The 13784-nt window shown below is 50.7% G+C and overlaps 7 protein-coding genes across 7 annotated transcripts; 4 read left to right on the top strand and 3 right to left on the bottom strand.

Annotated features, from left to right (window-relative positions):
• Positions 1–627: 627 nt before the first annotated feature.
• M438DRAFT_359937 (uncharacterized protein) lies at positions 628–1748 on the top strand (the record flags this gene model as incomplete). The annotated part of the gene is made up of 3 exons (XM_029907383.1): positions 628–954; positions 1016–1142; positions 1189–1748. The coding sequence occupies 3 exons, from the start codon at positions 628–630 to the stop codon at positions 1746–1748; spliced, it is 1014 nt and encodes a 337-aa protein (XP_029755341.1).
• A 93-nt stretch (positions 1749–1841) lies between these two features.
• On the bottom strand, positions 1842–3161 carry M438DRAFT_400785 (uncharacterized protein; the record flags this gene model as incomplete). The annotated part of the gene is made up of 1 exon (XM_029909484.1): positions 1842–3161. One exon carries the CDS (start codon positions 3159–3161, stop codon positions 2031–2033), a length of 1131 nt encoding a protein of 376 aa, XP_029755340.1. The 3' UTR covers positions 1842–2030.
• Positions 3162–3367: 206 nt separating this feature from the next.
• M438DRAFT_328806 (MFS general substrate transporter) lies at positions 3368–5426 on the top strand. Its single transcript, XM_029903223.1, has 4 exons — positions 3368–4285; positions 4346–4852; positions 4902–5066; positions 5124–5426. Exons 1-4 carry the CDS (start codon positions 3601–3603, stop codon positions 5297–5299), a joined length of 1533 nt encoding a protein of 510 aa, XP_029755339.1. The 5' UTR covers positions 3368–3600; the 3' UTR covers positions 5300–5426.
• Positions 5427–5628: 202 nt separating this feature from the next.
• M438DRAFT_328804 (uncharacterized protein) lies at positions 5629–7348 on the top strand (the record flags this gene model as incomplete). Its single annotated transcript, XM_029903222.1, has 2 exons — positions 5629–5842; positions 5973–7348. 2 exons carry the CDS (start codon positions 5629–5631, stop codon positions 7346–7348), a joined length of 1590 nt encoding a protein of 529 aa, XP_029755338.1.
• A 1112-nt stretch (positions 7349–8460) lies between these two features.
• Positions 8461–10584, top strand: M438DRAFT_359933 (uncharacterized protein; the record flags this gene model as incomplete). Its single annotated transcript, XM_029907382.1, has 3 exons — positions 8461–9360; positions 9426–10127; positions 10186–10584. 3 exons carry the CDS (start codon positions 8461–8463, stop codon positions 10582–10584), a joined length of 2001 nt encoding a protein of 666 aa, XP_029755337.1.
• Positions 10431–11935, bottom strand: M438DRAFT_153597 (uncharacterized protein). The gene has a single exon (XM_029898984.1). It carries the CDS (start codon positions 11492–11494, stop codon positions 10724–10726), a length of 771 nt encoding a protein of 256 aa, XP_029755336.1. The 5' UTR covers positions 11495–11935; the 3' UTR covers positions 10431–10723.
• Positions 11936–12609: 674 nt separating this feature from the next.
• M438DRAFT_328802 (Aldo/keto reductase) lies at positions 12610–13704 on the bottom strand (the record flags this gene model as incomplete). The annotated part of the gene is made up of 2 exons (XM_029903221.1): positions 13596–13704; positions 12610–13540 (listed from the first exon to the last, which is right to left on the bottom strand). Exons 1-2 carry the CDS (start codon positions 13640–13642, stop codon positions 12610–12612), a joined length of 978 nt encoding a protein of 325 aa, XP_029755335.1. The 5' UTR covers positions 13643–13704.
• Between the last annotated feature and the right edge of the window lie 80 nt (positions 13705–13784).

Raw genomic sequence — 13784 nt, 5'->3', positions numbered from 1 at the left:
AGACTGTTGGGCCCACAGAGTGATGGGAAGGATGTATTCCCGGAGCGGGGTTGCTGATGCATCTGCCAAGAATGTGATCATCGCAGGCGGACAATCATGTCCCGCTCCGCTCCGCCCAGATTCACTCAATCTCCGAGGAGCCTTTCATCTGCATGTCATCCTTGACCTTCCACTTCCATACATACGACCTGGCTTAGGTCGTTACATCGGGTGATCTCCAACCTCTGCATCTCGTCACCTGTTCATATAATCTGAATCTCAAGCTTGCTAATTTGCTGTACTTTTTACCACTCTAGTCTTTAAGCTTCAGACATCATCTTGATTCACTATGTCAGATATTTCCCTCATTCCTCGAAGGATTCCTTGGCTTCGTCGCCCATGTACATTGTCAAGTCTCTAGTCTCGATGCCCCGAGGAGCATCATGCGGTATTCCGACTACGCGGTGTGAAGTGCTCCGCCCACTTTGATAGTGTTCCTCGTAATCAGAATTCTTCAATGAAACAAAGGTGACGGCTGGAGTAGCATGTAAGGATTATAAGGAAGCATGTACTGCCCATCAAGTCGAGAATTGAAATTTCAGCTCTCACTATCTTACTCATCGACAACATTTGCAATCTCTCTACAGTATGGCCACTACATTCGGTGTTTTTACCGGTATTCTTGGTACCATTAGCTTCCTCCAGAGCAACATTCCATCCAACGATGGTACTTCCAGCAAGGTCCGCGTTTTTGTCGGGCTCGACGGAACTCAAGGACTCACCAATGCTGGCGGGGATGCACCAGACATTCGTCAATTCAACAACAATCCCGAGTTTCTTGGGGCCAACTATGACCCAGGTCACATTGGTAGTGGTACTTACAAGGATATCAAGATCGGCCAAAGTAGACAACAGCCAGTCTACACTCTTCTGACCGCCAACAATGATGCCATTTGTATTGCATACATGACTACTGTAAGCTTCTGACGTTTCTGAACATCTTTGGCGTGTATCGATCAGCTAGTTCATGGTGCAGACCTGGCCTGATGGATCCCAATACGCATTTGCTGGGAACTGGGGCCACACCTGTGGTCAAGACTGGTACTACTCTGGAGTTTACCAGGACAACAAGGAACTAGAATGCGTTTGGATCGATGGCAACGGTATGTCACATCCTCACACATATATTGTCTTCACTGACACAGACAGGGGACCGACCAGTCACAGCCTTCCATGTCAAGTGGCCGGAATTCAACGAAAACGGGTTTGCCACGACAGATAGCAACAACATCCAGAGCAAATATTGTGACTCTCCCAACGCCTTGAATTTTCAGTATGGCAACGATCCTGGCACCATTTACTACAAGAGGGACGCCGCTGATTCAACGCGATCTTACCCCCCTCCTGTTAAACAGCTTCATCAGAAAGCTCCCACTTCCAGACGTTCCATCGTGGACAACCGTCTGGTCAAAACCAGCAGACCTAGCCAAAGTGCTCGCACGTTGTGTGAAAGCGAGACATCCTCGGGTCCAAACTTTGTCAATCTGGCCGAGGGGTTGTACTGTGATATGCAGAAGAAAGAGCTTATGCCCACTTGCACCGGGATACTTGGCGAGACTTGTTTCGATGTCGTGAGACTAGCGAGGAAAGTCGATGGCATCATCGGTGACTTGCTCAACTTCGTTGACATCATTGACTGGGGCAACGGAACTGATCTGTTTGACACTGCTGATAAGGCTGTCGATCTTGATTTGCTACAGGGTCAATGATACTGGCAGTGGGGTAGATTCTATGGGCATCAGTAGAGCAGGAATTGTTGATTTTGATTTGGTTTGGAAGATTAGGTTGAGAATAACTACATTGGCGGTTGACGTACAACAAGTGGAAGACCTGATTAACTAAGGATAGCAGACGACTTGATCAGACTATCATCAGCGTTCGGTTTATCAAAACGCTACGTAGAAGGTCAAAAGCTGTGTTGTCTATTCTAAGCCTCCACCAAGTCCCTCACCTTGTATGTGTCAGCTCGTGCTAATAGCATCCCCCTTCATCTATACTTCCAACCAAGGGAGTTCCTTCTTCGAATAGCGATATGCACGGAACAGAGCGTTTGACTCTCCCGGAAACAATTTCGCTGTCGCTGCATCAGGATATGGCGCAAAATGTGGGTTGATGTATTCCCAGCAGACATAACCATCAGGCGTCACTTCAAAGAGTCGACCAAATGCACTCTCACAGAGCATAGTATTGCCGTTTGCAAGACGTTGTGCACTCCCCATGAATGGCGTGAAGAAGTAAAGCATTTGCGACTTGTCCCGATACTCCCAGACAATTTCTTTGGTGGCAGGGTTAACTTCGATGGCTCGGCTGTACGTAATTGATTCGCCGCTTCTGTATGCGCCATTATCGAAGATGAGGATATTTCCATTCTCCAGTTCGGTAGCATTGTGCTGTTGGGCTAGGACTTCGGAGCCAAGCTTCCAGACAATGTTGCCGGTTGACTTCTCGATGAGGACCACAGCAGAGACAGATCTCATGGAAGCCAGAATATGTTTGCCATCTCTGGTAGGAAGTACCGAGTTGATCAGGGGATAGTGCTCTCTGGTGTAGTGAGCCTGGAGAGGATATTCTGCTCTGGGCAAGCTCTCAGAAACTCTCCATTGCCAGATCAAGTTGCCGTTCGTGTCAGTTTCGTTGATTGTATCGGCATACGTTATTCCATCAATCTCTGTACCCGGTACGCCTCCCAAGACCTTTGCAGACTCCTCAAGAGAGAGTGGCTCGAGTCCAGTGTAAAGCATTCTCCCATCGCCGAAATGATGTTGATCATGATGACCAAACTCGTCTTCGAACTGTCTGACGACAGTGCCTTGCGGATCCAACTCACTCATAACACCACCACCGTATTTGTTGAAGAAAGGAAAGGGGAACGGTCCTCCATCGCTGGTAGTCTTGCTTGAAGGGCGAAGAGTATTGACTGCAAGGTTGCCGTTCGGCAGGATTCTTGCATGTCGACCGATGCGTCCGGGAAGCTTCCAAGAGTGAACTTCGTTCCCCTCAATGTCGATGAGGTACGCGACGTCGCTAGTCAATGGGCAGAATAGAGTGTACCCTCCAAAATATTGCTTTTTGTCGAGACCTGTCAAGCCAACGCCTCGTCTTTTGAGGGTGTTTTGCTCCATGATGTGTGTAGGAATTCTGAGGCCGATGAATGTAATTATCAAGGCGATCGAGCATTGTTGTAAGATATAAGGGATTCGTGGCAGCGTTATCGATGGCGCAATCCAAGAATCGGATAGTGCTGCACGGCAAGCCGGCGGAGTGTCGGGTATGACCGTCGGCTTGCCTGAGGCACAGCGTCGGGAAGCCGGCCGGACGTAGGGACCCTGCCTCTAGGACTGGTTCTTGACATCTGCGATAAGGCATTCGCGATAGCACGTCAACCTTGACTTCATGGCACCATGATAAGGATTGCGACAACTTGCTTCCGGGTGTAGCGACTACCATCTACAAATACTGAGCCTGGAACCATGGTCTTCTCGATCTTCGTGGATTGTATACGCTGTGACATCGGACCCAATAACGCAACCCACAAACCAGTCACTCTCTGTTGCATGGGATATGAGTGCACCTCAGTACGCCGGCCACGAGCCGAAGTCACAAGATGATTCGAAACAGATGGATCATATCCAATCTCAACAATCGACGACACTAGACGAAGAGCTTTTCAACGTACCTGGTTACACTCCCGAGTTGCAATATACCCCACAAGAGGTCAGAAGAGCGAAGCTCAAGGTCGATTTTCTGATCATGCCATTCATCGTACTCTGCTTCTGCTTTCTCCAATTCGATCGAACAAATATCGGCAATGCTTTGACGGATACCTTCCGCAAGGACATCGGCGTTGACAACGCAGACATCAACTTGGCTCAGACTCTGTTCACGGTGGGCTTCATCGTCACTGAGCTCCCTTTCAACATGATCAGCAAGTACATTGGACCGGAGCGCTTCTTACCAATCACAATGTTCTGCTGGGGTGTGGCGACATGGTCTCAGATCTTCATCAAGAGCCCTAATGGTCTGTGGGCGGCTCGCTTCTTCATCGGCGCTCTGGAAGGAGGATACATACCTGGTTTTGTCTTGTACATCTCCAGATACTACAGCAACGAAGAACTCGGGTTACGATTCGCCATCTTCTGGGCATCCAACAGCATCGCAGGAATGCTGGGTGGTCCATTGTCGATTGGTCTTCTAGCTTTGCGGGGCTCGCAAGGTCTCAAGGGCTGGCAATGGCTTTTCCTGATTGGTACGTGACTGTCCAAATCACCCGTGTTTCTTATCGGCTGACCTTGTGAACACTGAACAGAGGGTGTTCTCACCTGCGTATTGGGCATGGTCGCATACCTGTATCTCCCACACAGCGCCGTCAAACCAAAGTCTTTCTTTGGGCGGTCTTTCAATCTGTTTTCACCTCGTGAGGGTTCAATATTGGTGACACGCGTCGTCCGGGACGACCCGACCAAAGGCTTTCAGCACGGCAAGCCACTACTTCCCTCGCATGTGGTAGCAACGTTTGCAGATTGGCGCCTCTACGGCCATCTGGTCGCAGGCTTGCTTTCGATGGTCATGATCTCGCCCATGAATACCTATGCGCCTTCAATCATCAAGTCCCTTGGTTTCACTGGTCTCCAAGCAAACGGTTCCAATTCGATAGGTAGTGCTTGTGCTTTGCTATGGTCGGTATCCTTGGCTTTCAGCAGTGACAAGCTCCGTGAGCGAGGTTTCCACATCGCGTTGGGTTACCTACTGGGGGCTGCAGGACTGTTGTGGCTAGCTCTTGCACCTGCCACAGTAGGTCGCTGGACACTTTATGGTAAGCCTGGCGAGTATGTCAAATGTGGCACAGGCTGACAAAACCATAGGAGGAGTAGTCTTGACGCACACGGGCATGGGGAGTGCCCAAGCGATCAACGCGGCCTGGCTCACCGCGAAGATGACAGATCAGAAACGTCCTGTTGCTCTAGCTGCGTATGTGATGAGTATTCAGCTGGCAAACTTTCCCGGCAACCAATTGTTCGAGACCAAAGGTATTTGAAACATCCACTTTGGTGACAGCAAGTCCAGAAAGACTGATTCCCGACCAGATGCTCCTCGATACTCACGGGGATTGAAGACCGCTGCAGCTTGCGCGATTGCAGCAGCAGGTGTCATCTTGATTTGGAAGTTATTGTATCGCATTTTCGACCATGACGACCGCGGAGTAGAAGTAGAGCACGGTGTGGATCCAGTGTTGTCAACGCGCGAGCACGACAGCGTATAGAGCAGCAATTCGGGGCGGCTTCATAAGTCCAAATAGTCGTACATTCGTTCGCAGAGCCATCATTTCCTCCGTTGTAGACACCTGCACCTGTCGCGTTCGAAAAGTGCTTGTTTCAGCCATGCGCAAAGTGTGTCGCGAGAAGGTTTACTGTGACGACTTGCGAGTGAGGCGTAGAGAAGGACGACACGGCATGCCGAAAGAGTTGACGCAAGAGCGGAAGAAGGATTTTGCGGACCCTGCCAAGAACTCAACACGCTGGCCTTTTTAGCCCGACAGAAATGTGAATTCTAGCCTGCAGTCCACGGCCCTGATCACGGTTCGAAGTAGCAATGCCTCCTGTGCGCACAAACCATGGAAGAGCTTCAAAAGCGTGTCATGCCTGCAGAACCCATAAGACAAGATGTTACGCGACTGGCCCAGAACCCATGACGTGTCTGCGCTGTCGAACGCTTGGCAAAGACTGCTCGCTCCAGCGCGAATCTCTCACCAGAGACTCTCTAGAGGTGTTCGAAGCAGTCGCCAGTACTTCGAGCCCCCATGATTGTAGTGGAATGGAGTCAAGGTATATCAAACGAACTGACTAGAGCTCAGTCATCAAGTGTTGACAATGACGCGTCCAGGATTCTCTCTCTCGAGCACACAGTACAGAGACTGGAGAGCATACTCGCACAAGCACAACAGCCTGCGGCACTTCAGCAGTCCCTCATCTTGCCTGGAACCGATACAGAAGATGCTGCAGCACCGCTGCAAGTGATACGTGATGCTGACACCAATTCAACTTACCCAAGGCAAGCACGGGATCCTACTCACGAAGCAAATATCGTACAGAAGGATATTGTGTCGGCTGAAGGATCCGACCGTCTACTTGCCCTTTTCCAGCGACACTACGGTCGATGGCTTTCTATTCCGGAAACTATGCTGAGCACACTTAGGTCGACTGATATCAAGGATGCCTTGTTCTTGTGTGCGGCCTGTTCGGTGGCTGCAAGGCATTCCTTGACAGACGTCAATGCCGGACTATCTTCCATATTATCTGCTGAAGCAGAACGTCTGCTCGCTAGCAATGTTTTGCAGCCTCAACGACCACTGACGTTCTACCAAGCCACCCTCGTGCTGTCTCTATGGTCATCCGCAGTCGGACAAAGCCCGACCGGTCTAGACGTATGGCTAATGACTGGCATGGCCATCCAACATGGCTCCATATCGAAATCAGTCAAGGATCTGGCAACGGGCAAAATCCAAGTAATCAAAGAAGAGACACAAGTTGACTGCCTCTACCTGTGGAACCATCTGTGTCTGTCTCATCTCCACGCTTGCATCACCATGCGACGGAAGGCGATGATCAATGCTGCGCATATCCGACAAGCACGCCTTGTCACCAGCATGCCAAGCACCAGTAATTTTGAGTTGCGGATGGCTGCTGAATTATGCTTGTACTGGACGATCTACGGAGAGCTAGATACGGAACCACTCGATCTTGAACACGCCCAAATGGCGATACAATCATGGAAGTCGGAATGGAACTTTCTCTTTGAGCAAGAAAGGCATCACTTTCTGCAGATGGGGTGTTCGTTCGCTCAGCTCTTGATCCTCGAGCGCGCACTCGGCAAGTCTTCAGAGGCCGTAGACGAATCATCGATTGTGCAGATGGTACAATACTGTTCAGACATCTTGCAAGCAGCAATAAGGACTCCTGACGACAGAACCGAGCACCTTACCCATCACGTCTTCTATATGATCACGTTCGCTGCTTTGACACTCATCCGACTCCTTCGCAATTACGAGAAAGAATATGCTTCATTCTTCGAGGCAGTGAGTCGCCATGTCTTGGTGCTGGAAGCATCGCAATGGCTTCGCTCAATCGGCCTGCCCGGTCACATTGGGCAGACAATGGGCAATATTGTTGCAACTCTACATCAATCATCTTTTCCAGCTCAAGCATCCGACATCGCCATAAGCTCCCAGGGCGAATTCGTGTTTGACAACTTTGCGGCCATGCCAGAGTTCTTTGATCTTGATGCCAATTTCGATTGGGATACGCTACAGTGAAAGACTTATCAGAGATCTCCCAAGTTTACAATAAATGGTTGGAGTAATCGCGAAACATGGCATGGACGAAATTCCAGCCTCGCTTTCTCGCTAAACATCTTACTTGTTGCAAATCAGACGCGCCTTGCAGATATACCAGTCTTTTCCGGACTCTCGAGAGACGCATCGATTGTTCTACTCTACTTGCAGAAAGGCTAACGATTGGTGCAAGACGAGTCGGCGAACTGTTTCCTGGAGTCCAAGGTCAACTACCAGTTGAGCCGCGTTCGGCCGACGCAAAGAATGCAACGTTACATTCTCTCCCAGAAGCAAAACGCTGGCTAGCTTGTTATTACGATTCCGACGACTCGCATCGCCATTGCGAGGTAGGGCCCAAGAGCAGACCCGCAAACCATCTGGTTGCGCATTATCTCCAGGTTGATGACGAGAGAACAACGGCGACGGGCCATATGTACTTCATCGAACGTCAAACCGTAGACCCGCTCAGACTATCATCTGGTCAACAAGCTGCAGCGCTCCGGCAGATGCTTTCTGTCGAAAAGGAATCGGGACCGTCCCAGTACAGAAGTACTTGTCGGCACTGAGGTACCCCTTTGCGCTCGGTCTTCGGTAGCTAGTTGAAGCTGTTTTCGGATTTGAGTCCGCATCAAGCCCTATTGTACGCGGCCTGCTTCACAAAGGTCGGCTAACGTCGGTCTCCTCGAAGATTGCGACTGCCGATGCCGCTTCGGGGCTGTTCCCGCTTTCCCTGCATAAACGAGTAACGCTGCCTATAGAACCCGAGAATCACCTCTTGCGTGCATGCTCGTGGGTCTGACCCAGGTTAAATTCATCTCAGACGGCCCGACATGGTCGCCTCTAGTACCAGCAGGTTGTACGTTTGTTAGCGCGCGGTCAATGTTGCAAACACACTATCTCGGCGCAGCATCGATCATGTAATGGCGATGGGGACGTTCGCTCATCTGCCGTGGCGCAGAAAGTCTATTATTCTCCTGCATCGCAAGGTACCATGTTGGACTTTGAATAAAAATATAAGCCTCGTCCTCCCAAAGAGTAAGATTGATGCACCTCATGATTCGTGACCCGCTTCGGATGCTCCCAGCCCCTCGATTATGGACCATATATGCGACTCGACGGCGCAGGCAACCTTTGCTTCCACCTTCACCGGAACCCCTCCGGCATCCTTGGGTTCCTCTATATGCCGCCCATTCACGGATGCCTCACAACGTGGCCATTCGAGCGATTCCCAAGGCGTTCGAAGAAAACAACAAAAGCGACCCCAAACCCGCTCGAAGGACGGCTGCTGGACATGTCGAAAGCGGAGAGTCAAGTGTGACGAGACTCGTCCACAATGCGGCGGATGCGTCAGGTTATCGAAACATTGCCACTATGGTCACCAATGGCAATTCCTCGATTTCAGCTTATGCACGGGACGACAACTTCGACACAACAGCCCTTCTAGCAGTTCATCATTGAACTGCTACCCCAGTAGTCTCATCAGTAGCACTCAAACTACAAAGCCATCGGTCAAAAACCACACTGTCTCTGGAATCTCGCCTGAAGACAAGCATCGGAAGAGAGACTCTCTGAGCCCACAAGATGCATACTCAATCTCTACCAACAGCAGTTTTTCAAGTCCATCCAGTTGCAGGCCACTGACACCCCTCAGCCACGTGACCTCTTTTGGTGAAGACGACCAGGACAAGCATATGCATGTTTCACACCTTGGCATACTCGCAAAACCTGAGACATTATCACAACCCACGCCGCTTCTACCACTTGCCATATGGGACAAGTGTGAGCTACCAGAATCAGCACTCTCCGGGTGCATACCACCTCTACCGCACAATCCGGAAGATCAGAATACTCTTATAGCGACGACCCCTGTGCTGAATCACAAGACCTTGACTCTACCACAGATAGTAATCTTTGGACTTGGATACCATGATCAGAAAGTGGGGGTTTTCGATGAAGAAGGAGCAATATCCGCCCAGTCCAAGAGCTTCGAGCCGGTGAGTTGCCGATTGTTCAACCATATCATATTGCATGCCCCGTTTGGATACTGACATTCGATCAGCTGCGTCATGCCATCTGTGCTTTATCGTCCCTGACCTCAGCGCTAAGAGGCCAGCAGACTGGGTTTGTGGAAGCTTTCGAGTATTATGCTCGTGCTGTCTCCACATCCGTATCACACGCCCATGTCGAGCCAAGTTTACTCTTCTATTTGCACTTTGTTCTACTCGTCTTCGACGTCTGTTGCATGGGACAAGAATCAAGAGGCCCGATCATGTGGTCCCAGCATTTAGGGCATCTCGCGGCACTCGCATTTTGCTTACGAAAGGATAACTCGGCCAAGGTGCCAGCCAACCTCTTGTGGACCGTTCTCAACCTCGATGTACAACTATGCCTAGCCGGGAACAATGACGCAGGGTCATATGTAAGAGCCTATCTTGCAGACGAATCATTCCTCCCGGACCTGGCTGAGCTCCAAAATCTGCGACACGATTTCAAATGTGGTACATCGGCTTTGTGTGCTGCAGTCTACGACCTAGCAACTTACATATGCCGGAAATTCGCTAAGCTCAGTCAGCTCGCCTTGAAGATGCGATCTGAAACGAATAGCGGAAGAGGTAGTGCTGCAGCACGTCACAGGTGCATCGACAAATTTTACCATATCTTGTATATCGAGTGGACATTTAGGTACAAGCATATCCTTACTTTAACCGCATCTGACCGCAATTTATTGATGGGTACAACAATAAGCGCAACTTTGGAACTTGTAAGCTAGAGTTTTATTCTTCTGATCTCCATGGTGGATTGGCTGACATTCTCACAAGGCTTTGTTGCAGTACTCGACCATCATTGTCTATCTGCACACAAGCATGTATCACGATCAACACTTCCCCTCCCCTCGTGTTGGAAAGCGAGTTGCGGAACATTGCACCAAGATCCTCTCTATCGCATCGACGAACCGTCTCGACTCACATCAGTGTATTTTCCCACTCTTTCTGAGTGGGTACGCCAGCAAATACACGTTGCAGAAAGAACAAGCTCTCGAGCTTATCAAGAGCACGCAGGTCTTGGGTCTGAGTGGTGGCTCTAGCCGATTGGTCGACCTGCTTCGGCTGATCTACGCGAAGCAGACGGCTCAAGCGCAAACATCCGCAACGACTGGGGTGGACTGGGTAGCCATGTCTCGCCAAATGGGTTCACAGATGGTGGGCTTAAGCCTGTAGAACCAGTCGTCAAGGACTGGATAAGAGAACATCTCGATAAAAGTTCTACTCATCAGACAACAGACTCTATGTACACAGAGTTCTTATGCTCAACAAAATCGCCAAGTGCTGTATACTATCCCAAAGTCGTGTTTAAGGATTATATCCCAACGAAAGCGACAAGTAAAGAACCAGAAAGCAATACCAACGATACACCTCCCAGTCCGCTGGCAGCTCCCTCTTCGGGCTGCGAATCTGCAGTCGAACAGGAATTCGAGTAATTTCCATTCTGAGCAGCGGTGGTGTTGGCAGGATTGCAAGTGAGTGCTTCTGCCGTGCTACGGTCGGTGGTTATTGCAGCAGTGGTGCCGGAGAGTTCAACGTCACCACCTGGAGGAAAAGGTGTGCAAGCCTCGACATAAATACCCTCCACCGTCGATGCATCGCAGCCAGACAGCTGGCCAGAAGTACATCGGTGGATTGCGGTCCATCCGACATAGCCAGAGGTACCGTTCTGAATGGGCCATGTATCTGGCTCACTGACATTTGAGGAGCCCCACCATGTCGTTATGCTTTCGTTGAATGAGAAGCCGACAGTGTCGGCGATGCGCTGGTAGATGGAGTCTTCCGAGTCGGTTGTGATGTTCATGCTGCGTCCATCGGTCACGTATCCACCGATAGGTACGCGGCAAACATCAGTCGTCGAGTCACAGGTCACACCTTTGCTGATGATGAATGTGTTTGAGGCGGGCTGAGAATACGGATCTTGCGAAGGTGTGAAAGACGAGCAAGAGGCTGCAAAGGCTGAAGGTGACAGGAGGAACAAGATGGCGGCTGGCGTGCTCGAATGCATGGTTGCTGCGTTGGTCTTGAAGAATACTGATGAGGAGACACCATGGGACGAGCGGGCGTGATATACCAGCCGACGCATGAATGACGCAGTCCAAGAGTTGCGTTATGCCATGTCCTTTGCAGACTGACGTTGGTCGCGATGCTGAAGATCGTCCCACGATGATCCGGCAGACCGGCGGTTTCCTTGTATAGTGATGCTTGGCATTGGTCTTGGTCGGTGTACTCGGCCGTATGATAGAGGTTCGATCCTTCCAACTCCGCAAGAACCTGGGCCTCGTGGATCCTTCGAGATTTCCTGACTCGAGGGAAGGGTGTTCTGAGGAGTGAACGCAGATGGTAAAGTCGGTACTAGGAGTGCTATCGCACTGACAATCTTTGTACCGGGACCACAGCGTCGACTTTCAATGTCCAACAAAGATGAGCGAGGAGTCTGCAACCGATGCATGACCTTATATCGGGACACCCCAATCTCTCCAATCCTCCAAGCTAAATGATCATAATTCTTTCCACAAATTGCCGTGTCTAAGGATATTACCACATCTGCTAATGTCGCATGAAAAAAAAACAAGTGATGATAATTTACTTGGGTCGATGAAAACAACGCCTAATTCTCCTCTTGGAATAATTAAGGATCAATCGCGGTTAGGTACGGCCTGTTAATCTCGAACTCTATAGGAACGGACTAGAGTTTTGTAGGCCGTGTGGGCAATAAGAGTCTTTTGTCGGGGATTCATATCATGCAGGAAGCAAGCAGCAAAGCCGTTTTTCTAGGCCACTTACTAAACTTATGTTGCGTCGTACTCGTAGCGTAAGAACACTTACCTTTATAGCCGAGTGTTAACAAGCTTCCCATTGCAAGTTTAAAACAGTGTAGTTATCAATGACACCTGGCACTGGCAGATATCACTAATGACATGAATGGGGAGAGATGGCAAGTCGAAAACGCGTCGGTCGGTGTGGATGGAGGAGCAGACGTTTCACGCATTGGCCATATTTCTTGACCCGAGCAAGCGCTGCGGACATTCAAAAGTCCGCACCTCCGCAGAATCGTTCATCCCAAAAGTCAAATATGGCGGCTGAAATGTGTACACGTAATCGACGACATCCGGGAGTGGAACAATCATTGAGGTTCAAAACTTTTTCATTAATTGCTCATTTGGTATCTAAATCATAAAAAATAGTGGATAGGAACATTTAAACAATGACCTTGTGGGGAGCATCCTTCTCCTCGGGAGTGCCGAAGATGTTGACGGGCCATCTGGGCTTGTTGGCAGTGTAAGGGATGTTGAAACGGTGAGGGTCGTCCTGACCGATCTTCTCGATCTTCTGGAAGTCCTCCTTTGAGATCTCGACCTCCTTGAAGTTGTCGCGGATACGGGATGCGGTGACGGACTTGGGGATGACCGAGTGGCCGCCGACCTGTGCCCAGGCGAGGATGACTTGTGCGGGGGAGGCGCTGAGGCGGTCGGCGATCTCCTTGACGACGGGGTGGGTGATGAGGAGGGGCTCGCCGACCATGTTGTTACCGAAGGCAGAGTACTCGGTGATGTGAATGCCCTTCTCGCCGCACCACTTGACGAACTCGGTTTGGAGGAGGCGGGGGTGGCGCTCGATCTGGTTGGCGGCGGGGGTGACACCGGTGGCGTCGATCAGAGCTTGGAGGTGCTCCTGGGTGTGGTTGGAGACACCGACGGCGCGGGCCTTCTTCTTGTCAAGCTGCGTCATGGCCTTCCATGTGTCGACGATTGAGACGCTGTCGAGCATCTTGACGTCCTCACCCTCGAGAGGGAACAGGTTCTGGTGGACATCACCCTGCTCGTCGAACGAGACGGGGAAGTGGACGAGGTACAGGTCAAGGTAGTCGAGGCCGAGCTCGGCAAGGCAGTCGTCGAGGGCAGGGGCGACGTCCTTGGGTCTGTGCTGCGAGTTCCAGAGCTTGGAGGTGATGAAGAGGTCCTCACGCTTGACGCCCTCGCTGAAGGCTCTCTTGAAGGCGTTGGCAATCTCCTTCTGGTTGCCGTAGACCTTGGCAAGATCGATGTGCTTGTAGCCGGCCTTGAGGGCCTCGTAAACGGCGGCCTCAACCTGACCGGGCTCAGCCTGCCATGTACCGAATCCCAACTGGCTGTGGTCTTGTTAGCAATTGACGCGGGGTAGTGGCTAGCTGTTCAAAGACTCACGGGATGGAGGCGCCGGTGTTGAGCTTGACTGTGCGTCCGAGAGACATGATGTGTGTTTTGGAAGATTGATTAGGGATGTGGGAGGAAGGAGGAAAGAGAGGTTTGTGTCAGTCAACAAAATAACGAGGAAGGAGGGGCTTTCATATGCAGAAACGCGGTGGGGTAATATGGGGGAGAGGCTAAAGCTTC

This window comes from Aureobasidium pullulans (genome assembly GCF_000721785.1).
Source record: "Aureobasidium pullulans EXF-150 unplaced genomic scaffold scaffold_36, whole genome shotgun sequence".
NCBI lineage: Eukaryota > Fungi > Ascomycota > Dothideomycetes > Dothideales > Saccotheciaceae > Aureobasidium > Aureobasidium pullulans.
Note: the sequence above shows the minus strand (reverse complement) of the source record. Positions and strands in the feature narration are given on the sequence as shown.

Bases quoted from the DNA above. Each gene is read 5' to 3' on its own strand.
- M438DRAFT_328806 (XM_029903223.1), top strand. From the start codon at position 3,601: ATGAGTGCACCTCAGTACGCCGGCCACGAGCCGAAGTCACAAGATGAT. The intron at 4,286-4,345 runs GTACGTGACTGT...AACACTGAACAG, and splicing joins GCAATGGCTTTTCCTGATTG to AGGGTGTTCTCACCTGCGTA. The intron at 4,853-4,901 runs GTAAGCCTGGCG...ACAAAACCATAG, and splicing joins AGGTCGCTGGACACTTTATG to GAGGAGTAGTCTTGACGCAC.
- M438DRAFT_153597 (XM_029898984.1), bottom strand. From the start codon at position 11,494: ATGCGTCGGCTGGTATATCACGCCCGCTCGTCCCATGGTGTCTCCTCA.